Source organism: Dendrobates tinctorius, unplaced genomic scaffold (genome assembly GCF_039654945.1).
Source record: "Dendrobates tinctorius isolate UK_male_01 unplaced genomic scaffold, ASM3965494v1 ptg000309l, whole genome shotgun sequence".
NCBI lineage: Eukaryota > Metazoa > Chordata > Amphibia > Anura > Dendrobatidae > Dendrobates > Dendrobates tinctorius.
Genome location: NW_027361976.1, coordinates 3,659,845 through 3,683,649, shown reverse-complemented (window position 1 = coordinate 3,683,649; position 23,805 = coordinate 3,659,845). Strand labels below are relative to the sequence as shown.

At 44.6% G+C, this 23,805-nt stretch overlaps 1 protein-coding gene across 3 annotated transcripts in view; it reads left to right on the top strand.

Annotated features, from left to right (window-relative positions):
* LOC141073651 (A-kinase anchor protein 17B-like) overlaps positions 1–23,805 on the top strand; it is a 111,224-nt gene that overhangs the window by 31,443 nt on the left and 55,976 nt on the right. The window contains exon 1 of one of the 3 annotated variants that reach the window (XM_073560972.1): positions 9,963–10,137. The exons of 1 other annotated variant lie outside the window; for it this stretch is intronic. Coding sequence is in view for 1 of the 2 variants with exons in the window: in XM_073560970.1 (XP_073417071.1) it covers positions 16,501–16,525 (25 nt within the window). In the remaining variant the exon portion in view is untranslated. Of the gene's footprint in view, positions 1–9,962; positions 10,138–16,409; positions 16,526–23,805 lie in introns of those variants that run through there. One more of the 3 variants, XM_073560970.1, reaches the window with a different exon arrangement.

Below are 23,805 nucleotides of genomic sequence, written 5' to 3'. Positions count from 1 at the left end.
CTCGCCTAACTAAAATATTTAACCTCTCTCTCTCTTCTGGTATCTTTCCTTCCTCATTTAAGCATGCCATCATACAGCCATTACTTAAAAAGCCATCCCTCGACCAAAACTGTGCCGCTAACTATAGACCTGTCTCTAATCTTCTCTTCATCTCTAAACTCCTGGAACGCCTGGTTCACGCCCGAGTTATCTGCCATCTCTCAGATAACTCGCTCCTCGACCCTCTACAATCTGGTTTCCGCTCTCTACACTCTACTGAAACTGCCCTCACTAAAGTCTCTAATGATCTTCTAACAGCTAAATCTAATTGTCACGCGGGGCTTAGTTCAACTAAGACTGAAATACCCGGGGCCCCTGTGATGTCCCTTTAACTAGGGGAAACCCTGTCTGACCCTCAACCCAGGGTTTTTGCTGATGGTGCAAATGCCTGAGCCTCCAACCTTTCCTTATCCCCTGCTCAGCCCTGCACTTAACCCTCCACCCAGTGAGGAGACACACCACCAAAGCCCCCACACAAATTATGACAGACAGGGAGAACTTAAACTGCACTGCGCCGCACGCACACAGGAATATACAGTAATGTGAACAGGGCACAAATATGGGAAGGAGAAAGGATAACAACGGATCATACGCCACCAGATACGAATCTCTCTCTTTTCAACACCTCCACTCCAGACCAGAACCACTTGGTATGAAACACAAGCTATAATCGGCGACGCCCATAGGCCAGCATGACTATTTAAAGACCGTGGGCATGACTAAACATCCAACCTGGTCTCCAGCAAGATTAACCCCCGAGAGCCTGAAGATCAAGCCGGCGCCACTGAGGCTATAGTGGATGGAGGTGGAACTACCTCTGCCTGCCGGACGCTGTGGTGTGAACAGCGTCCGACATGACATTACCCCGTCTTCTACGAGGGACCCCCGGACCCTCAAGACTCATAGGACCCGGCTTGTCCGGATGACGATGGTAAAAGGAACTGACCAGCCGATTCGCATGTATGTCTGAGGCTGGAACCCAAGACCTCTCCTCCGGACCATACCCCCGCCAGTGCACCAAATACTGAAGAGTACGGCGTACTACTCGAGAGTCCACTACCTTGGCGACCTCAAACTCTAAATCGCCATCCACCATGACTGGAGGTGGCATCGGCGTCGTGTCCACCAAGCCTACCACCTTTTTCAATAAAGCCCTGTGAAACACGTTGTGTATCTTGTACACCGCAGGAAGTTCCAACCGATAAGCCACTGGGTTAATGATGGCAGAAATCCTAAAAGGCCCAATAAACCTTGGACCCAGTTTTAAAGATGGAATTTTGAGTTTTATGTTCTTCGTAGCTAACCACACCCATTCACCCACACACAGGTCCGGACCTGGCACGCGTCTACTGTCAGCCACCCGTTTGTACCTAGCACTCATGCTCAACAAACGCTGTTTCACCCTCCTCCAGACCGATGACAATTGGGCTCCTAGCTGATCCTCCTCCGGGACACCCCCCCCCCCCCCGAGTCACCCTGACGTAAGGTACAAAACTGAGGATGTTGACCGTACACACAAAAGAATGGAGACTCTCCCGATGACTCTTGGCGGTGATTATTTAACGCGAATTCGGCCAGAGGAAGGAAAGTAGACCACTCCTCCTGGTTGTCGGACACAAAGCATCGTAAATACTGTTCTAGATTTTGGTTCATGCGCTCAGTTTGTCCATTAGACTGTGGATGAAACGCCGATGAATGTGACAACTTGATCCCCAAACGTGAGCAAAAAGCTTTCCAAAACCTCGCCACAAATTGCGTACCCCTATCAGATACTATGTCCGACGGAACTCCGTGGAGTCTGACCACCTCCTTCACAAATACCTGAGCCAACGTCTTTGCATTGGGCAATGAAGACAACGCCACAAAATGCGCCATCTTTGAAAAACGGTCAACCACCACCAGGATGACAGTGTTCCCCGCCGAGGCTGGCAAGTCAGTGATGAAATCCATGGAGATTTCTGTCCATGGCCTATTGGGTACCCCCAGAGGCTGTAGCATGCCAGCAGGACGGGTTCGGGGTGACTTAGCCCTAGCGCACGTGATGCAAGCTGCCACGTATGAGACCACGTCCTGCCGGATTTTGGGCCACCAGAAACGACGCGATACCAGCTCTAAGGTGCCCTTCACCCCTGGATGACCAGCCAGTACCGAGTCGTGGTGTTCCTTCAACACCTTAAGCCGAAGATGCAGGGGTACATATGATTTGTTGGCGGGAAGTCCTGGCAGTACCTCCTCTTGGGCCTCGGCAATCTCCGCCTCTACCTCCGTCGTGAGAGCCGAGACCACTACCCCTTCCTGGAGGATGGGTACCAGCTCTTCCCGAGGTTCTCCCCCCGGAAAACACCTAGACAAAGCATCCGCCTTGGTGTTTTTAGCCCCGGGATGGTAAGTCACAAGAAAATTGAAACGAGTAAAAAACAATGCCCAGCGGGCCTGCCTAGGAGACAGACGCTTGGCCGACTCCAGATAGAGCAGATTCTTATGGTCGGTGATGACTGACCTGGTGAGCCGCCCCCTCCAAGAAGTGTCACCATTCCTCAAAAGCCAATTTGATGGCCAACAACTCCCTGTTGCCGATATCATAATTCCGTTCGGCCGGCGACAGCTTCTTGGAGAAGTAGGCGCATGGATGCATCTCGCTCAAGGACGAGCCTTGAGACAGTACTGCCCCCACTCCCACCTCCGACGCATCAACCTCCACCACAAAAGGTTTAGACACGTCTGGTTGCACCAGAATGGCGGCTGAAGCAAAACTATTCTTCAGACGCTCAAATGCACGTATAGCCACCTCAGGCCAGCTCGCCAGATCGGCACCTTTTTTTGTCATGTCCGTGAGCGGTTTGGCGATAGTCGAAAAGTGTTTTATAAATTTCCTATAATAATTCGCAAACCCAAGGAACCGCTGGAGTGCTTTCAGACTCTCCGGCCTCTCCCATTGCAGCACCGCTTGCACCTTAGCGGTGTCCATTTTAAACCCGGCTGCGGACACAATATATCCCAAAAAGGGCAACTCCCGGACAAAAAATAAACATTTTTCCAGCTTGGCACAGAGCTGGTTCTCCCGGAGCAACTGTAACACCTGCCTGACATGCTCCAAATGAGTGTCCCGATCGCTAGAATAAATGAAGATATCATCCAGGTATACAATCACAAATCTCCCCAGGACATGAGCAAATACATCATTAATAAAATGTTGGAAAACGGCAGGTGCGGTGGTCAACCCAAACGGCAAAACCAGACTCTCAAAATGACCCTCAGGAGTGTTAAACGCCGTCTTCCACTCATCCCCCTGACGGACCCTTATGAGGTTATACGCCCCCCTGAGGTCCAGCTTGGAAAACCATTTCGCCCCCGCTACCTGGTTGAACAAATCCGGGATCAACGGCATTGGGTAGGGATCACGGATAGTAATCTGGTTTAACTCTCGGAAATCCAGACACGGGCGTAACCCCCCCATCTTTCTTCTTAATGAAGAAAAACCCCGCGGCTACAGGCGAGGACGAAGGCCGGATGTGTCCTTTGCTCAGACTCTCCGCGATGTAGTCTTTCAGAGCTTGTCTCTCAGGACCAGAAATATTAAACATCCTGGCCTTAGGTAATTTGGCCCCGGGTTTTAACCTAATCGCACAGTCATAGGCTCTATGTGGAGGCAGTTCTGAGCAACCCTTCTCAGAGAAAACATCCGCAAAATCCTGCAAAGCCTCAGGCAGGCTGGGCGTCACGGCGGACACACATGTGGCCAAGCAATTGTCTTGGCAGAAACCACTCCATTGTACTATGTCCTGAGTTTTCCAATCCATTACCGGGTTGTGCCTGGACAACCATGGAAAACCCAGGACCATTTGTGCTGGGAGATTACGGAGGACCCTACATGTAACCGACTCAGAATGTAGGACCCCAATGTGGAGTTTCATCTCTGCCACAAACTCAGTAATCTCCCCTTGAGGGAGGGGAACAGCATTAATGGTAACCACCTGTATGGGGTGAGGAAGTCTTTCGATCTTAAACCCGGCGGTGTGTGCAAACTCCTCATCTATGAGATTGGTGGCGGAACCGCTATCCACAAACACTGATATTGGTAGCTCTCTGCCCGCGATAATAACCTTGGCAGGGAGCATACATTGAGATACCATCATGGAGGATATGCATACGCTCAGTTGGGTCTCCTCCATACCCTCTGAGCTTAACAGTTTTCCGCCGGTGTGACCCTCTTAGGTAGTACCGGGCAAACGTTAACATAATGACCTCTTTTACCACAGTAGAAACATGCTCTGGGCTTCCGGAATCCCGGAGCGCGACGCTTAACCTGTGCCACGCCAGCAATCTGCATAGGTTCAGGGGACTCATCTACTTCAACCACACTTGCACCTCTGCTTTCCCCCAGAGGTAGCGTCTCCTGTGCCCCCTGACGAAAACGGCGATCAATACGTATCGCCAAACTCATGGCAGACTCCAACGATGCCGGAGTCTCATACATCAGGAGGGCTTGTTTAACCTTCCCTGATACCCCATGAATAAACTGGCTCCGCAGTGCTGGGTCATTCCACTGTGTGTCTACGGCCCAATGGCGAAATTCCGAACAATAGTCCTCTGCCAAGCGCTCCCCCTGGCGGAGGGCGCGGATTTTAGATTCCGCTAGAGCCAGTCGGTCAGGATCATCGTAAATGAGCCCGAGGGCAGAAAAAACATTATCGACAGAATGAAATGTAGCAGAGTCAGCTGGTAAGGAAAATGCCCATGCTTGGGGGTCACCACTCAGTAATGACAACACCAGCCCTACCCGCTGGGCCTCCTTACCTGAGGAGGTAGGGCGCATGCGGAAGTCTAACTTGCAGGCCTCCTGAAATACGACAAATTTGCTGCGATCCCCTGAAAATCGTTCTGGCAGCGGAAACTTCGGCTCTGCACCGATACCTGCAGATGCCATTTGCACCTTCGCTACTACCAGGCCCTGCTGCTGAACTGCCCCTTTCAACTCGGAGACCTGTAAGGACAGCGCCGCCAACTGGCGGGTTATGGAATCTAATGGATCCATGGACTCCTGAAAAATGTGGGCCGATTATAATGTCACGCGGGGCTTAGTTCAACTAAGGCTGAAATACCCGGGGCCCCTGTGATGTCCCTTTAACTAGGGGAAACCCTGTCTGACCCTCAACCCAGGGTTTTTGCTGATGGTGCAAATGCCTGAGCCTCCAACCTTTCCTTATCTCCTGCTCAGCCCTGCACTTAACCCTCCACCCAGTGAGGAGACATACCACCAAAGCCCCCACACAAATTATGACAGACAGGGAGAACTTAAACTGCACTGCGCCGCACGCACACAGGAATATACAGTAATGTGAACAGGGCACAACTAAACACAAATATGGGAAGGAGAAAGGATAACAACGGATCATACGCCACCAGATACGAATCTCTCTCTTTTCAACACCTCCACTCCAGACCGGAACCACTTGGTATGAAACACAAGCTATAATTGGCAACGCCCATAGGCCAGCATGACTATTTAAAGACCGTGGGCGTGACTAAACATCCAACTTGGTCTCCAGCAAGATTAACCCCCGAGAGCCTGAAGATCAAGCTGGCGCCACTGAGGCTATAGTGGATGGAGGTGGAACTACCTCTGCCTGCCGGACGCTGTGGTGTGAACAGCGTCCGACATGACACTAATAGTCACTACTCCATGCTAATTCTCTTGGATCTCTCCGCAGCATTCAACACTGTGGATCATCAGCTCCTCCTCACTATGCTCCGTTCCATTGGCCTCAAGAACACCGTTCTCTCTTGGTTCTCCTCCTAGCTCTCTGACTGCTCCTTTACTGTATCTTTTGCTGGCTCCTCCTCCTCTTATCTTCCTCTTACTATTGGGGTTCCTCAAGGATCGGTTCTAGGCCCCCTCCTCTTCTTTTTGTATACTGCCCCTATTGGTCAAACAATCAGTAGAATTGGGTTCCAGTACCATCTCTGCTGATGACACCCAATTACAGTATACACTTCTTCTCCTGATATCACACCTCCCTTTTTGGAAAACACTAGTGATTGTCTTACCGCTGTCTCTAACATCATGTTCTCCCTCTATCTGAAACTGAACCTGTCAAAATCTGAACTCCGTGTTTCCTCCCTCTACTAACCTACTTATGCACGACATTGCCATTTCAGTGTGTGTTTCCACCATTACTCCCCAGCAACATGCCGGCTGTCTAGGGGTCATACTTGATTCCGAGCTTTCATTCACCCCCCACATCTGATCACTGGCTCGCTCTTGTTATCCGCACCTCAAAAACATTTCTAGAATTCGACCCTTTCTTACTTTCAACTCTGAAAAAACTCTTAATGTTTCTCTTATTCATTCTCGTCTGGATTATTGTAACTCTCTACTAATTGGTCTCCCTCTTACCAAATTCTGCCCTCTCCAATCCATTCTGAATGCTGCAGCTAGGATCATATTCCTCACCAATCGTTATACCGATTCCTCTACCTTGTTCCAGTCCTTACACTGGTTACCCATCCACTCCAGAATCCAGTATAAACTTATTACACTCACCCACAAAGCACTCCGTGGTTCAGCACCACCCTACATCTCCTCTCTCGTCTCAGCCTACCACCCTACCCGTGCCCTCCGTTCTGCTAATAACCTGAGGTTAACATCCTCATTAATCAAAACCTCCCACTCCAATCTCCAAGACTTTTCACGTGCTGCACCAATTCTTTGGAATGCACTACCCAGGTTAATACGATTAATCCCCAATCTCCACAGTTTTAAGCGTGCACTAAAAACGCATTTGTTCAGACTGGCCTATCGCCTCAACGCCTTAACCTAAATATCCCTGTGTGGCTCATTCAAAATTTTTTACCATAACCAGGTTCCTCGCATCATGTTCTCACATGCTTTATGCATTTAATAGCCCTCTGTGTCTGTACTGTCACATATTTAGACTGTTAACTGGTTCATGCAGCAACAGGAACACCCGATTCTTACACTATGGTTGGTCCAAACAATAAAAGCAATTGTTACCATGCATCTTTCCTGTCTCCCCTTTTCCTTATAGATTGTAAGCTTGTGAGCAGGACCTTCATGCCTCTTGGTATCTGTTTTGATCTATGTGTTTATTGCTATGCTGTAATGTCTCTTGTCTGTAGGTGTACCCTCTATAATGTATAGTGCTGAGGAATATGTTGGCGCTATAGAAATATTATTATTATTATTTCTAAGTTACAATCATGGCCAAAAGTGTTGGCACACTTGAAATTGTTCTAGAAAATTATTGCAATTATTCAATACATATACATGTTTACTTCCTTTGTATGTATTGGAACAACACAAAAAAGAGAAAAAAAAGGCAAATTGGATGTAATTTCAGACAAAACTCCAAAATTGTTGTCACCCTCAACTTAAATTGGTTGCACACATTGTTAGGCGTCAAGTTCCTGCCTCTATACAGCAGGAATCCCGGGCCTTGCTTTCTGCGGTCTCCCATTTCTCTCCAGCCGCAGAGGAGCCTACTCAGCAGAAACGTCAGTCTCAGTGTCTCGTTCAGTCTAATTCTGTTGGCTTGGTTACTGCTGCCAAACAGGGTTCAGCTATGGTAACCTGCAATAGCCAGCAGCGAGCAGCTCTTGGGACTAAGTCCTTCTTTCGGTCCACTGAGCATGCCCGTGGGAAATCCTCTCATTGGAGCTCTGAGGTCACATGCTCAGGTCCTATTGCTGCTCTAATTGGACCAATAGGAAGATCCCCGCTATAAAAGGTTCGCATGGCTGCTCGGCCATGCACTAGTATAGACTTATAATGTTGTTGGTATGTGTGATGATGGATGCATGAATCTGGTGAATGACTCATTAAATTACCCCCTCCTTTGATATGCATGAGTTAGGGTATTTGAGTCCACCAACAGGTGGCTATGCTTCTGCCAACGTGCTCCTAGCACTCACACACTAGCGTTCGATGGTGTCTCCCACTGCTGGGCACTATCGAACCGCGGCAAGTGACAGCGGCACTGTGCACACTTGCACGCGTTATCTATTTAACTCTTGCTAGCATCTCAGTCGTGGCGCCGAGTGCTAGCGGCCTAGACAGTCTCCAGTCCTGCGGTCTAAAGGCCGAGTCTTGTGACCTTACGCTATGCGCTCCTTCTGCCCAAAGTCCTGTGGTGTTAACAGGCTCTGGTGTTTTTTTCAGCCGCTCGGTGGAGTAACAGAGTTTGCCCCAGTGCACACTGGGTCAGTGGGTAACCCGCCGGTGTTCACTTACTACTCTGCCATTACTAAGCAGCAGTTTTCCATCTCTGCACTGTGGACCCCGGGTTGTGATCGCACTTGCTTATATTTTATTTTTAGTGCGATCCGCAACCCTAACACACCCTTTGGAATAAATAACTGCAATAAGTCACTTGCTATGACCATTTCAAGCTTTTTACACCTCTCAACTGGAAGTTTGGACCACTCTTCTTTTGTAAACTGCTCCAGGTCTCTCATATTTGAAGGTTGCCTTCTGCCAACAGCAATTTAAAATCTCTCCACAGATGTTCAATTGGTTTTAGATCCAGATGCATTTCTGGTCACTTCAGAACTCTCCAGCACTTTCATAAAATTATAGCGTGTTAGAGTTGGAAGGGACCTCCAGGGTCGTCATGTCCAACCCCCTGCTCAATGCAGATTTCACTAAACCATCTCAGACAGATATCTGTCCAGCCTCTGTTTGAAGACTTCCAATGAAGAAAAACTCACTACCTCTTGTTTCAGCTGGTTCCACTCACTGACCACCCTTCACTGTCAAAAAGTTTGTTCTAATATCTACTCTGTATCTTCTCCCTTTCAGTTTCATCCCATTGATTCTCGTATTTCCTTGTGCAAATGAGAATATAGTTGATCTTTCTACACTGTGACATCCCTTCAGATATTTGCAGACAGCTATTAAGTCTCAAGGTGCACCAAATTTTAAAGTTCCTGTCCTTTTAATCTTTTCGCCATATCCCACACATTTCAGTGAGTGTCATAATGTACCAAATTTATAAAATATATTTCACATTTGAGTAATTAGGCCGGGATCACACATGCAAGAAACTCGGACAAGTCACGCATCTTAATACCCGGCACTCGGGAGCGGAGTGTGCGGCTGCCTAGAAATACATGGAGCCGCACACTCCGCTCCCGAGTGCCGGGTATTAAGATGCGAGACTCGTCTGAGTTTCTCACATGTGTGATCCCGGCCTTAGGGTGTGTGCACACACTGCGGATTCTGCTGAGGAATTTTCCGCTCTGATTTTGCAAAAGACCTGCAATTTTCCTGCGGATTAGCCTGCGGTTTGACACCTGGACAATGGAGCAGGTGTAAAACCGCTGCGGATTCCGCACAAAGAAGTGACATGCTGCGGTTTTAAAACCGCAGCAAATCCACGTGGAAAATTCCGCACCGTCTGCACTGCGATTTTTGTTTTCCTTTGATTATAATGGTACTGTACACCGCAGCAAAAACTACTGCGGGTCCGCAGCAGAATCCGCAGCGTGTGCACACACCCTTATTCTCTAACTCCTGTTTCCATAAAGCTGTGCACTCTGAAAATAGTGGAGTTAAATAATCCCAGACTCTGCAGAAAAGGTGATATGTTATTGGGCTTGTTAACCTCATTATTAGACTTTTTTAAACTCTTTCTTTTCCAGATGTCTCAGCTTAGAGGAAATATTGGCTGCGACATGTGTGCATTGCATCATATGTTCATGCTTCACTTTTCAGTATTTGGAGTACAAATAAATCTGTTTGCATCTTGTCTGCAAATGCACACATCATGCCTCTGTTATTCTGCTGCAGATAGGCTGGTATTTCTGGAGCACTTTCTTATATCGTCCAGCAGGGGCAGTATTTCCTCCTTTGCGTTATGTCCATGCATTGTGCAGCTGCCTGCACCTCTGTGTCACAAACTGACGATGACATAACAAGAAAAGGGAAGAATAGAATATGCCGGCACTTGTGCGATATTTCCTAAGCCTGTAATTGAAGGACAACACAGGCTGCAGTCATAAAGTCGTGCACCAGTGAGTTGTCAGGCTGAGGAGCCCTGCCAACTAAGCCAAGCAGCAGCCTTAAGACAGCTGTCATAGGTAAGTGGGAGCCCACCTGTTATACAGGGGTTAGAGTGCCCTCTATCTGTGGGTCCATGTACTGAAGAACTGATCTGTGCGGTTCCGTGCTGGACATGTAGCGACATTTCTTTTTGGTGGACGTAGTACATAGCACGGAGCCCATTGTGTGCATTCTTTGCTCTCTACAATGGGACATATGAGGCACAAGCACCTGTCAGATTATCCATAGCTAATGATGGCAAACTGCTGGCTTGTAAGGAAATGCTGGGTGTAAGGTGGCAGTTTGTCTCCTCAAATTTTAGGAATTGATATGAAACATGTAATGGGAACTCATAAATTGTATTACACCAGTTTTCTCACCTTGAAATGTTGCTAATGCTAAACTGCTGTTGCTGCAACTTTTTGCATTTTACACTTTATTTCTAAAAAGTGGATGGGGATGGTGGTGTCCCTCGTGGGAGAGGGACAAGTAAACCATGGCCAGACCATGCGATTGGTGATAGCTTGCAGCTCGGTGGGTGACTGCCGGATCCCACATCAATAGATAGAAAGAAGAATGTATTGCCATGACATACCATGATTAAGGCTCTTAGCTGAAACATGTTGGTTGTTCATCCCAGGTTGTGGTGACCAGGATTCATGTCTTTTTAATGTACTACTGTACCGAATAAAAATTCTTTCATTTTTTTTTTTTTTTACAAAAAAGATAACTTTCCTTCTTGATTTCATTGCTGGAGGATTCTTCCCCCACCTTTTTCTATTTCGCCAACGTCCGAGACTGAGACGGCTCAGGGCGATTGTTACTTTTTCCGGCAAGGTGCTGCAACAGATGGTGAGCTGACATTTTTCCCCACTATTTTCCCTCTATTGTTTTCTCTGGATAATCAGGTTTTGGCACAAAAAACGCAGTAAAATCTGATACCTGAGTTTTTGGTGTGTTTTGTCATCACCCATTCATTTCAATGAGTTAAAAACGCTGAAAGAAGTGAGATGCTCCGTTGTGCAAAAAACATGCAAAGCACAAAAAGTAGCCTAAAAGGGTTACTATATGTGTGTATATACATGCCAATATATATATTTGGGCAATATATATATTTGGGCATGGATACTTTTAAAATAAAAGAAATAGAGGCACAAGGTATAGTGTTGGCATGAGAACTGATGCCTGCCCGGTTTGGAAGTCATACGACTGCTGAGGCCTGTGCCTGGTTGCAGAATTCACCTTACTAAATGAGCACTTATCAGAGAAGCATCCAATAATGTAGTCTTCTAGTCAATCACAGGTTTCAGCAGTCCTGTGACATAGGTACGAAGCAGGCAGCTGTAGCAGATGGCCGGATCGGCTGAGAATCCAGTGGGCCATTTATATGGCACCATATAGTATACCCTGTTAGTGTAGGATGCTGATTGGTGATTTGCACGACCACTGCTCTCTAATGGGATTGCTCATTCATATTTCTAATGGGAATTGGTAGAGGTCCTAGCAGTTGAACCCACTGTAATCTATAAGTTATCACCTGTTCCCAACTTGCCCTGCTGGGAATAACCCTTTGAAAGAGTGATTCCAAAAATAAGTTCTCCTCTATCAACAGGATAGAGCATAACTAGCTGATCACCGGAGGTCCTGGGACCACCAGTGACCACTTCTGGGACTACCACTGATCCTATGAATGGGACTCTGAAACCCACAGAACGGGTTCTCCTGAATGGAGCGGTAGTGCGCATGCTTGGCCTCTGTTCTATGCATTGTCTATTGGGCGGTCAGAGAAAGCGGAGTACAGCACTGTTAATCCCGACAGTTCCTTAGACAATTAATAGGTACCTCTGCTTCATTCAAAATGAGGCTGCAGAACCTAATTTTCGGGGTTCAAGAATCTTGATCTTGGGATTGCTGGCAAACCCACTAATTGGACCACCAATGATCAGCCAGTTATCCCTTATCATACATGTAAGAGATTACTAGTTATTTTGGAAATAACCCTTTAGGCTGTGTGCCCAAGTTAGCATTTTAAAACTGATATAAAACCGGACTTCTTCCCAGAAAACGCGAGTTTTTGCTTAAAAACCGCGCGTTTTTGATGCGTTTATTTCCACGCGTCTTCTGGACTCATAGGAAAATAATGAGCATGCTGCGTTTTTAACCGCTAAGCGTTTCCTATGCGGAAAAAAACGCATCAATTGGCAAAAAAAAGGCCAAAATGCATTAAAATTAATGAGATGCTTATTTTAAGTGTTTTTGAAGCGGTTTGACCCCGAAAAACGCTTAAAAAAACGCAACGTGGGCACACAGCCTCAAGGTGGCCATACACCTGACCATTCTGCATGGCTGAGCATCCATGTGCTCTCAATTTGGAGAGTTAAGTAAGCTGTTACCTGACATTTCTTACTCTCCATAAAGTAAAATGAGCAAAACAGGTCAGAGTAGGACATAGAATCATAGAATCATAGAATCGTAGAGTTGGAAGGGACCTCCTGGGCCATCTGGTCCAACCCCCTGCTCAAAGCAGGATTCGCTAAATCATCCCAGTCAGATGTCTGTCCAGCCTCTGTTTGAAGACTTCCATTGAAGGAGAACTCACCACTTCTCGTGGCAGCCTGTTCCACTCATTGATCACTCTAACTGTCAAAAAGTTTTTTCTAATATCTAATCTGTGTCTCCTCCGCTTCAGTTTCATCCCATTGCTTCTAGTCTTTCCTTGTGCAAATGAGAATAAAGTTGATCCTTCTACAATGTGACAGCCCTTTAGATATTTGTAGACAGCTATTAAGTCTCCTCTCAGTCTTCTCTTTTGCAAACTAAACATTCCCAAATCCTGCAACCTTTCCTCATAAGACAGGGTTTGCAGACCGGTCACCATTCTGGTCGCTCTTTTCTGAACTTGCTCCAGTTTGTTGATGTCTTTTTTAAAATGTGGTGCCCAAAACTGGACACAATATTCCAGATGAGGTCTGACCAAAGAGGAGTAGAGGGAAATAATGACTTCACGTGATCTAGACTGTATGCTTCTGTTAATACATCCTAGAATTGCATTTGCCTTTTTTGCTGCTGCATCACACTGTTGACTCATATTCAGTCTGTGATCTATTAGTATACCCAAGTCTTTTTCACATGTGCTGTCACTTAGCCTTATTCCTCCCATTCTGTATATGCTTTTTTAATTTTTATTGCCCAGATGTAGTACTTTGCATTTCTCCCTGTTAAAAATCATTCTGTTAGTTGCTGCCCACTTCTCCAGTTTATTTAAATCTTTTTGAATCCTCTCTCTCTCTTCTCTTGTATTAGCTATCCGTCCTAGCTTTGTGTCATCAGCAAATTTAATCAGATTACCCTCAATTCCTTCATCTAAATCGTTGATAAAGATGTTGAACAATACAGGGCCCAGGACAGAGCCCTGTGGTACCCCACTTGAGACATTCTTCCAACTGGATGTGCAGCCATTTACGACCACTCTTTGGGTCCGATCACTAAGCCAGTTATGAATCCACCTAACAGTTGCCTTGTCCATTCCATACTTAGTCATTTTTTCAATAAGGATTTTATGAGAGACTTTGTCAAATGCTTTGCTGAAGTCAAGATATACTATATCTACAGCATTTCCTTGATCCACCCAATCAGTGATACCGTCATAGAAGGAAATTAAGTTAGTCTGACATGACTTATTAGTTACGAACCCATGCTGACTCTGTTTAATCACTTCATTCTTATCCAGGTATTGACATACATGTTGTTTAATAATTTGTTCAAAGATCTTTCCTGGTATAGAAGTCAGACTCACCGGCCTATAGTTGCCTGGGTCCACCTTCTTCCCCTTTTTGAAGATAGGAACAACATTTGCTCTTCTCCAGTCTTCTGGCACTTCTCCTGTTCTCCAAGAATTTTCAAAGATTATGGAGAGGGGTTCAAAAATTTCTTCTGCTATCTCCTTCAGTACTCTGGGGTGTAATTCATCTGGTCCTGGAGACTTGAATTCATTTAGGTTAGCTAAGTGTTTCCTTACTATCTTTCTGTTTATAGATATCCTGGATTCTTCTATTCCCTTAATAGGACAGTGAATAACAGTTGATGTTACATTTCCTTTCTCAGAGAAAACAGATGCAAAATAGGAATTTAAAAGTTCAGCCTTCTCAACATCCTGTCTTACCATTTCATCATTTTCATCCTGTAAAAATCCTATAGCATCTTTGACTTTTCTTTTACTTTTGACATATCCCCAAAATCCTTTATTATTGCTTTTGACATCTCTTGCAAGCCTCAATTCATTTTCAGCTTTAGCTAATCTGATTTGTGCCCTGCAAGTTCTGCAAACAGCATTATATTCTTCTTTAGATATGCCTCCCTCTTTCCATTTTATAAACATGTTTTTCTTCCTTTTTAGCATGTGCTTAAGTTCTGTGTTCATCCATCCTGGTTTCCTTAAATGCTTCCTATTCTTCCCTCTTTTTGGAATTGTTAACAACTGTGCTTTGAGAATTTCATTTTTCAAGATTTCCCATCCTTCCTGGACATTTTTGTCTTTAAGGATATCCAGCCATTGGATCCCTCCAATTCTCTTTCTGAAACCCTTAAAATCTGCCTTTCTGAAATCTAACCTTGACGTCTGAGTCTTCACAGGTCTTCCGCCTCTAGTTATCCAAAATTCTAAAATAGCATGGTCGCTACCTCCTAGGGTCCCAGCCACTTTTACCTCCTCAACCATTTCCTCCCTGTTTATAAGGATTAGATCCAAGGTAGCAGTTCCCCTTGTTTTCTCCCCTACCTTTTGGAAGATAAAGTTGTCAGCAAGAGAGGATAAGAATTTCCGTAACCTGTTAGTTTTGCCTGAGAGAGATTTCCAACAAATGTCTGGATAGTTGAAATCTCCCATGACAACTATGTCATATTTTTTGGAGAACTTGGCCATTTGATGCATAAAGAGTTCATCCATATCTTCAGCTTGCACAGGCGGCCTGTAGTAAATGCCTACAATGGTGTCCTTTCCATTGTTCTGTCCTTGTATTCTTACCCAAACAGTTTCCACAGAACTTCCAGTCTCTGAAGCTTCAATCTCTGTGCAGATATACGCGTTTCTAACATACAATGCGACACCTCCTCCTCGTTTATCAAGTCTGTTTCTTGCAAATAAGTTGTATCCTTCTAGTCTTGTATTCCAATCATGTGTATTGTCCCACCAAGTTTCAGTGATTCCAATGACATCATATTTCTTTTCCTGTGTTAGTAGTTCCAATTCTCCTTGTTTGTTGCCCATGCTTTGTGCATTAGTATAGAAACATTTTAGATTGTGATTGGTTTCTCTTTCTCCAATATTTTTATTAATTAGATTCTTTTGTCTTTGTTCTTGCCTTCCACTTCTAATAGCAGAGTTCTCAATAGCATTTGTCAGGTGTATGGATTTTTCTGGTCTTTTGCTTCCCTTCCCATGTTGTTCTAGTTTAAAGCTCTCCTTACAAGTGTAGCAAGGCGACTTCCAAATACATGCTTTCCAGTCTTCGTAAGGTGCACCCCATCTCTAGCAAGTAGTCCATCGTATAAGTAATTCACTCCGTGATCCAGAAATCCAAATCTTTGCTGACGGCACCATCGACGTAGCCAGTTGTTCATCTGCAGAATCTTATTCCACCTCCTTGTTCCATGGCCATCCACTGGGAGGATGGAAGAGAAGACCACCTGTGCTCCCAGTTCTTTCACTTTCTTGCCTAAGTCTTCAAAGTCTCTGCAGATGGTTTCCAGGTCATTTCTTGCGGTGTCATTTGTCCCCACATGTAGTAGCAGGAATGGGTAGTCATCTGTAGGTCTGAAGAGTCCTGATATCCTGTCAGACACATCTTTAATTTTTGCACCTGGAAGACAGCACATTTCTCTTGAAGTTATATCCAGTCTGCAGATATGAGTTGTTCAATGTGAGGAGCAAGTAAAGACACCCTAATATTTCACAGAATATATAAGTACTCAGGACAGGGACAGCAGTGTAACTATATTGGGAGCAGGGGATGCAATCGGACATGGGCCCTGGAACCTAGGGGGCTTGAATGGTACCTTTGGACTAATTCAATAAAAGCCATGTTTTAGATGGGGTCCGCAAGTTTCTGGTTACACTATTGAAAACGGATGTGACATTGGGCAAACTGACGGGGAGCTCTAATTACAAAGGCGATCCTAATAATCTCATTCCAGTAACATGTTACAGATAAAATGACTTTACAGGGAATTGACAGATTGTGGGCAGGACCAGGATCAGCAGTCAATTAATTGGCAGGTGCAGTGCAGGAGCCAGTGAGCAGGTTTAGGTAATCCCCCTGTGTTTTTCATAAGCTAATATTAGAACCATTTTCTGCAAAAGCAGGAAGTCGTTCACACATGGTCCACCCGCAGCAGCCTGCGCCATGCTCACATCTGGGCACAGCCGAGGTAAGAGCAGTTTATGTGATGTCCTCCTGTCTACACATAGGAAGAGCTGATGTTACATTATGGGTTGTGTCACTTCTGAGGTTTGCTCTTCAAGTTCTTGTGTTTTTCTACTCCACTACGTGGCGAGGAAACGCAGCCTCCACTGCGTGGAGAGGAAACGCAGCCTCCACTACGTGGCGAGGAACCGCAGCCTCCACTGCGTGGCGAGGAAACGCAGCCTCCACTACGTGGCGAGGAAACACAGCCTCCACTACGTGGCGAGGAAACGCAGCCTCCACTACGTGGCGAGGAAACGCAGCCTCCACTACGTGGCGAGGAAACGCAGCCTCCACTACGTGGCGAGGAAACGCAGCCTCCACTACATAGTGAGGAAACGCAGCCCCCATTATGTGGCGAGGAAACGCATTCTCCATACATGGCTGGGTATCACTATGTTCACCTGCAGCATTATCTTGTGTAATTTAAAAAAATATGTAACTGTAAAATATCCAGAGCAGACGCAGCCATGCAACCTGACTGCTATTCTGTGTTACATAATGTTGAGATGGATTCACTGCAACCAAATCTGAGGCAGAAAACGGATAGATTCTACTCTGGGCTGGTTTCACACTCCTCGTTTTTGTCAAGTGTTTCACGGCATTTTCAGCCTGATGTTTTGTGTTCCAAGATGTTATATTTTAGTCTACAGTTCAATATGAAACACTTTACTTGCATTGTATTCTGTTTTGGGTCTTTTGAAAATGCAGCAGGCTTTGTGTATGACGCTTTTTCACAAAAGGTTTTTACTTGAGGCAAAGTTCACACAAGTGGTTTAAAAAAAATGCTTTTCAGCTATAAAAAAAATACTTTTTTTTTCTTATCTGCTTGCTAATTCAATATGTCCATTTATTTTTTTTTTTACCTAAATGTAATTCATTTGTATATGTCAGCAGTAAATACATTTTCCAAGACCAAAAAACATTTTCTATGGTTCCATATGGAATTCTAAAATTTTTTTCTTATGTGGACATTCTGTCTGTGAAAAAAACAAATCTGAACAGCCCAATTAGCATGAGTGTTAGGGTGTGTGCACACGCAGTGGATTGTTCTGCGGAATTTTCTGCAGTTTAGCCTGCGGGTTTCCCCTGCGGTCTGACACCTGTCATGGAGCAGGTGCCAAACCGCAGCGGAATCCGCACAAAGAATTGATATGCAGCGGAATTGAAACCGCGGAAAATTCCGCACCATGTCACTGTGGTTTTCATTTTCCATTGATTATAACGGTACTGTACATCACAGCAGAAACTGCTGCAGATCCGCAGGACCAAATCCGCAGCGCGTGCACACACCCTAAGGCTATGTTCACACACTGTGGTTTTTGCTGCGGATTTGGCCTCTGCGGATCCGCAGCAGTTCTGCAGACAGTGTACAGTACAATGTAAGTCTATGTGATTTACATTCTGCTGTGCACATGCTGCGGTTTTTCAACTGCGGAAAAGCTGCGGTTTTGAATCCGCAGAAATAATTGACATGTCACTTCTTTCTGCGGATTCCGCTGCGGTCTGCCACCTATTCCATTGTCCAGGTGTCAAACCGCAGGGGAAAACCGCAGGTAAAACCGCAAGTCATTTTACCTGCGGTTTTACCTGCGGATCCGCAGATGTTAAGCCGCAGCGTGTGCACATAGTCTAAATGCTGTCCACCTGATGTACGTTTTTACTTTCCATGGACAGTACTAGGACACGAAATACAGTTATCTGAATATAGCCTTAAAGATAACAAATAAACGTGTGATTGTCAAATTGCAAAAATGACACAAAAAATACTTTTTACAAAAAGACCTTAAAGAAAAATATTTATAGTGTTTTCTAATGCTTGGAAAAGTGTAAGTGTGAGAACAATATTGAACAGCATACATTTTCCTATATAAAAATTATTGTAAAGTTATTGAAATAAGATAATGCAAGAAGTCCACTTTTCTATCAGTATTTTTTGATTAATTTTATAAATACATTGGTTTTATTGAAATGACTTCTTGGCATTCCAGCTACAACTTCTATGAAATGGTCTATTTTACAAGGACAATGGGAGAAATATGATAAGAAAAATAAAGTGGGTGCCAGATGTTGCTGTTTGCTCCTCTGAGGCCCTTGCTGTATAATTATCTCTATTTATCCTCTCATGCGCTGTCTTTGTTATTCGCTCTGTGCTTTGAGATCCTTTAAATCCCTTTATGTATCTTGTTTACCAAGTAACACGTATATTTCTCATTTATTTCTCCATCATAAATTTAAGCTTGTTAGAGGTTTACCGTAATTCACACACAGTTTTTTTTTTGTTTTTTTTTTAGTCTTTTTTTATTTTTCACTATTTGTTTCCTATTTTATTATCTGTTTTAAATTAGTATATTTCACATATATGTTTGGGCAGCATGCATCAGTTGTCAGGTTTCCTTTAATAGAGGTTGTCTGATTTTACCAACTTAAAATTGTATGTTAAAACATCCAGGTAAGATTAGACCATCCCTCTTTGGCCTATGTCTGTAGGGAAAATGAGAAGTCAACTGCAACCGGCAAGAATCAGCTGTTTGGTCCAGCTCCTGACTTTCTCCGCAAACAGCAGACTTCTGCAGCCATTACGTGAGGCAACATGCTTGATGGTTTCACCAGTTCTCAGTTATTAGACAGCACAATATTATATATTTTGATATCTACTGCAAACTCACTTAGTTTCTAGCATTTTAGATTACTTGGAAATGTGGCACTTTTTTTCTGAGTTTTTATTATAAAAAACATTTTTATTGTTTTTGTCATGTCACATACGTTTATTTGCTATCTTTAAGACTATGTTCACAAAACCACGTTTTGGGTCACAGTGCATGCGGAAAAAAAAAATGGGACTGACCCCAAACAGAACACAACACAACACAATGTATGGAAAGTGTTCTATATTGCCTTAAGAGAACATCTTGATACACAAAATGCCATGCTAAATACTTGACGAAAAAGTGGTATGTGAAACAGACAACAGCTGATTCAGAAGTGTTTCTGCCTCAGATTTGTTTGCTGTGAATTCATCTCATTATCCGCATGTAACTTGTTGCCTCCTCTAGGATAGGTTAAACCACCAAGCATGTTGCCTCACGTAAAGGGTGCAGAAGTCTGCTAATTGCTGAGAACATCAGGATGTGGACCAAACAGTTGCTTTTTGCTGGCTGACTTGAAGAGAAGTAGCAAACTGACACTTATGACAATTGCTTTACACTTGTGACAATTGTTGGGTACCTCGCACATTCCTTGGCTGCACCACCATCACTTTGCCACAGTCTGTGTCACTTTCTTAGCACTCTCGCTCACACTCTCTGTGTTGGTCACAACACTTATCATGCTCGTTGGTAGCAGTAGCTTGTCTGGAATTTTGCACAGACTTCTGGCCTACAATTCTTGGTTACCAAGTCACAGTCCCTCGTACACAGGCAATAATCTACCAGCTGTCTCAGGCATGGCATTCTTATTCACACTCTGATTCCAACACTCCTCATGTGGCTACTCCTGCTCCTTACAGATGGATGCACCCTTCAGGGTCATAAATGGGACTCTACCCTACCTTCTGTAAAAAAACGAAAAAAAATGAACTAGGATACAAACTGGTGCGCATGCAGCGTGTAAGCACATGTTCACACTGGCCACGGAGAAGAAAAAAACAAAGACAGAAACATAATAAGTAAATACAATGCAGTAAATAAACCACATAGTGCATGAAAATAATATACTGTACTAGGTTAACATAATTTTGATAGAAAAAAATTGCAAAAGCCATCCCACCACTTCACGGTGACCAAAATTTGGACAGCCCTAATTCTTATATTAAAACCTCACCGATTGTTGAGTGACATGCATATGGATAAGGGCTTTGAAGGACTTTGTACTTTTTTGTTCAAAATTATATTAACCAAAGTACCCTATATTATTGCCATGCACTATTGCTGTTAATTTATTTACTGCAGCATATTTACTTATTATGTTTCTGGTTTGTCTTTTTTTGTTTTTTTTTTTGTCTGTTCAGTGGCCAGTGCGAACATGAGCATACATGCTGCATGCACACAAATTTGTATCCTAGTTCTTTTTTAGTTTTCTTTTTCTGTCTTTTGCATCGTGCATTTAAAGGTGTGGCTTGCCTTTTCTTTGAGCTGGACGTTATATTGATGTTGCTCCCCATGGCTGTGTGTCCACTAGCTGGCCCCAGTCTTTCTCAGCCCTTAGTCACATGCTTGTCACTTGACATATGGTAAAGTTTTAATATTGGAGTAGGACCATCCCAATTAGGGTCACCATGACTTGGTAGTTTAGGTTTTGCATTTTATTTTTTTTATCAAAATTATGTTAACCAAGTATCTAATATTATTTTCATGCACTTTTGCTGTTTAATTATTTACTGCAGGGTATTTACTTATTATGTTTCTCTCTTTGATTTTTACCCCCCACTGTTATAACAATCATTGTCCTTCTTATGACGTATCTCTCTTGGGTGGTGGGCTAGTCTCCTCTATATAGGACAGATCTCCCACACTAAAGCTCTGGAGGAGGTTTTCTTGCTCCTCTGGGACCCTAACTAAGCTCTAGATTGGCAAACATTAATAGCGAGTGCTTCATCACCAGTGGAAACCAGCTAATGGCACTGGTGTTTCTTCAGTACAGCCTCCTCTTCTCCTGTGCATGTCTTTGAGTCTGACCTCCACAGTCTGGCAAGTACCTGAGATAGTACAGGTGGTGTGTGCACATTTACCTGTTCCCACGCTGAAATATGACCTGACTCAGTGCACATTAGACTTCAGGCTATGTACCAAAGTATGCAGAAAATTCCTGATTGAAAACCGGACTTCTTTCCAAAAAACGCACGTTTTTCTGCACGTTTTTTTTCTGGAGAATCCCCAGTCTCATAGAGAATGGTTAGAAATGCGTATTTTTCCGCGAAATTAATGAGCATGTTGCGTTTTTTACCGCAATGCGTTTTTTCGCTGAAAAAAAGCATCAATATGCAAAAAAAGTGCAGAATTCATTAAAATGAATGGGATGCTTCTTGTAAGCGGTTTTTAAGTGTATTTGCCAGTAAAAACGCTTGAAAACCATGAAAAAAACGCTCACGTGTGCACACATCCTTAAGCAAAACGCTCACATGTGCACACATCCTTAAGCACAAGGCGCAAAACCCTCGCCCTCCATTGGAGGTACTTCAGACTTTCCATCTAGTACCCAGGGACAAGTATTTCTTGACCTTAGGATGGATCTACATTTGTAAGTCCAGTCGTGACATTATTACTCACTCTCGCTCTCATGCAGGCTATTTTCCATCCATTACAAATCTGTCACATAAAAAAATAAAGCTACATAATCAAACATTGTGGGATAATAGAGTTTCATGCCAAGCATAATCTGTGCAATGCCCTATCAAGACATGACAGTTACAGCAGTTACCCAGCAGGGTATAGCATGACATGGCATTACAATGATGTTTGCTTGTTCAAACTTCACAGTTTTATGTTTTATTTTTTATTTTGTGTGTTTTTAAGCCAAGAGCAGAAACAGAAAAGTGTCATGTAAAGGCTACTTTCTAGGAAAGCTGAGTGATGACCAGTTGCTGCCATTACAATTCTAGTTTTCCTAAAATTCTGTCTAGCTAAACTATCGGATTATTCAGTGACATGTGCTTGCACTCGTATAGCTACGTAATTATGCAGATTTTCCATTTGTAAGAAAAGGACACTGTGTATTGCACTCGTCACCATTTCTCATTATTATACATATCTTAATTTCTGGACATCTATGGGTTGATTTCTTTGCCTGTGTGGATTGTACGGGTAGTTATTGATATCTGGTGAGAATTTTATGTCAGTGGCACCTTAACAAATACACTGCTCAAACATATAAAGGGAACACTTAAACAACAGAATATAACTCCAAGTAAATCAAACTTCTGTTAAATCAAACTGCCCACTTAGGAAGCAACACTGATTGACAATCAATTTCACATGTTGTTGTGCAAATAGAATAGACAACAGATGGAAATTATTGGCAAATTATCAAGACACCCTCAATAAAGGAGTGGTTCTGCAGGTGGGGACCACAGAACACATCTCAGTACCAATGCTTTCTGGCTGATGTTTTGGTCACTTTTGAATGTTGGTTGTGCTTTCAAACTCGTGGTACCATGAGATGGACTCTACTGCCCACACAAGTGGCTCAGGTAGTGCAGCTCATCCAGGATGACACATCAATGCGAGCTGTGGCAAGAAGGTTTGCTGTGTCTGTCAGCGTAGTGTCCAGAGGCTGGAGGCGCTACCAGGAGACAGGCCAGTACACCAGGAGATGTGGAAGGGGCCGTAGGAGGGCAACAACCCAGCAGCAGGACAGCTACCTCCACCTTTGTGCAAGGAGGTGTTAGGCATCAGGTTCCTGCAACTGCACAGCAGGGATCCAGAGCCTCACATCCTGCGGTCTCCCTTTCTCTATCGACTGCAGAGGAGCTTGCTCAGCAGCCCCGTCGTTCCCGATGCTCTGCTCAGACCAGCTCTGTGGGTCTGGCTGTTGCTGCCACCTCAGGGCCAGCGATGGCAGCGCAGGCTGATCAGCAGCAAGTCACTCCAGAGGCTAAGTCCTTCCATCGCTCCACTGAGCATGCTCATGAGACGATCTCCCATTGGAGATCGGGAGTCACATGCACAGGTCCTTCTCCAGATCTGATTGGTCCATCTCAGGGATCTGGAAGCTTCCAGAAGGTCCAGGCTATAAAAGGTTCGTATGGCCGCTCGGCCATGCGCTAGTATAGACTATAGTTGCTACCTGTGTGCATGATGACGGATGCATGAACCTGAGAATGACTCATTAAGATTCCCCTCCCTGTGATATTACGTATGTGGATAGGGACTTAGTCATAGAGTCAGCACCAGTCAGTGGCACGCTACAGGACATAGTGCATATCTCCACAAAAGTATCGTCCAACAGTGTGCCCCTTCCTGGGCATTGTCGTATAGTGGCTGTGTCAGTCGCCACGCTGCAGTCAGCAGCACTTGTCGGCATTCGCGGTAGCGACGCCGCACACACGGTAGGTCTAGACGGACACTGACCCTGTGTCTTTGGCCCTAGTCCTGTGACCGTATACCGTGCGTGCATTCCGCTGAGACCTGTGAGCCCAACAGGCTCGGTATTTAAGTTTATTGCTTTGGCGCCTCTGTGAATCAACAGAGTACGCCCAGCGTACACCGGGTGACGTTCAACCCGCGTGCGATATACCGCCATATTGCG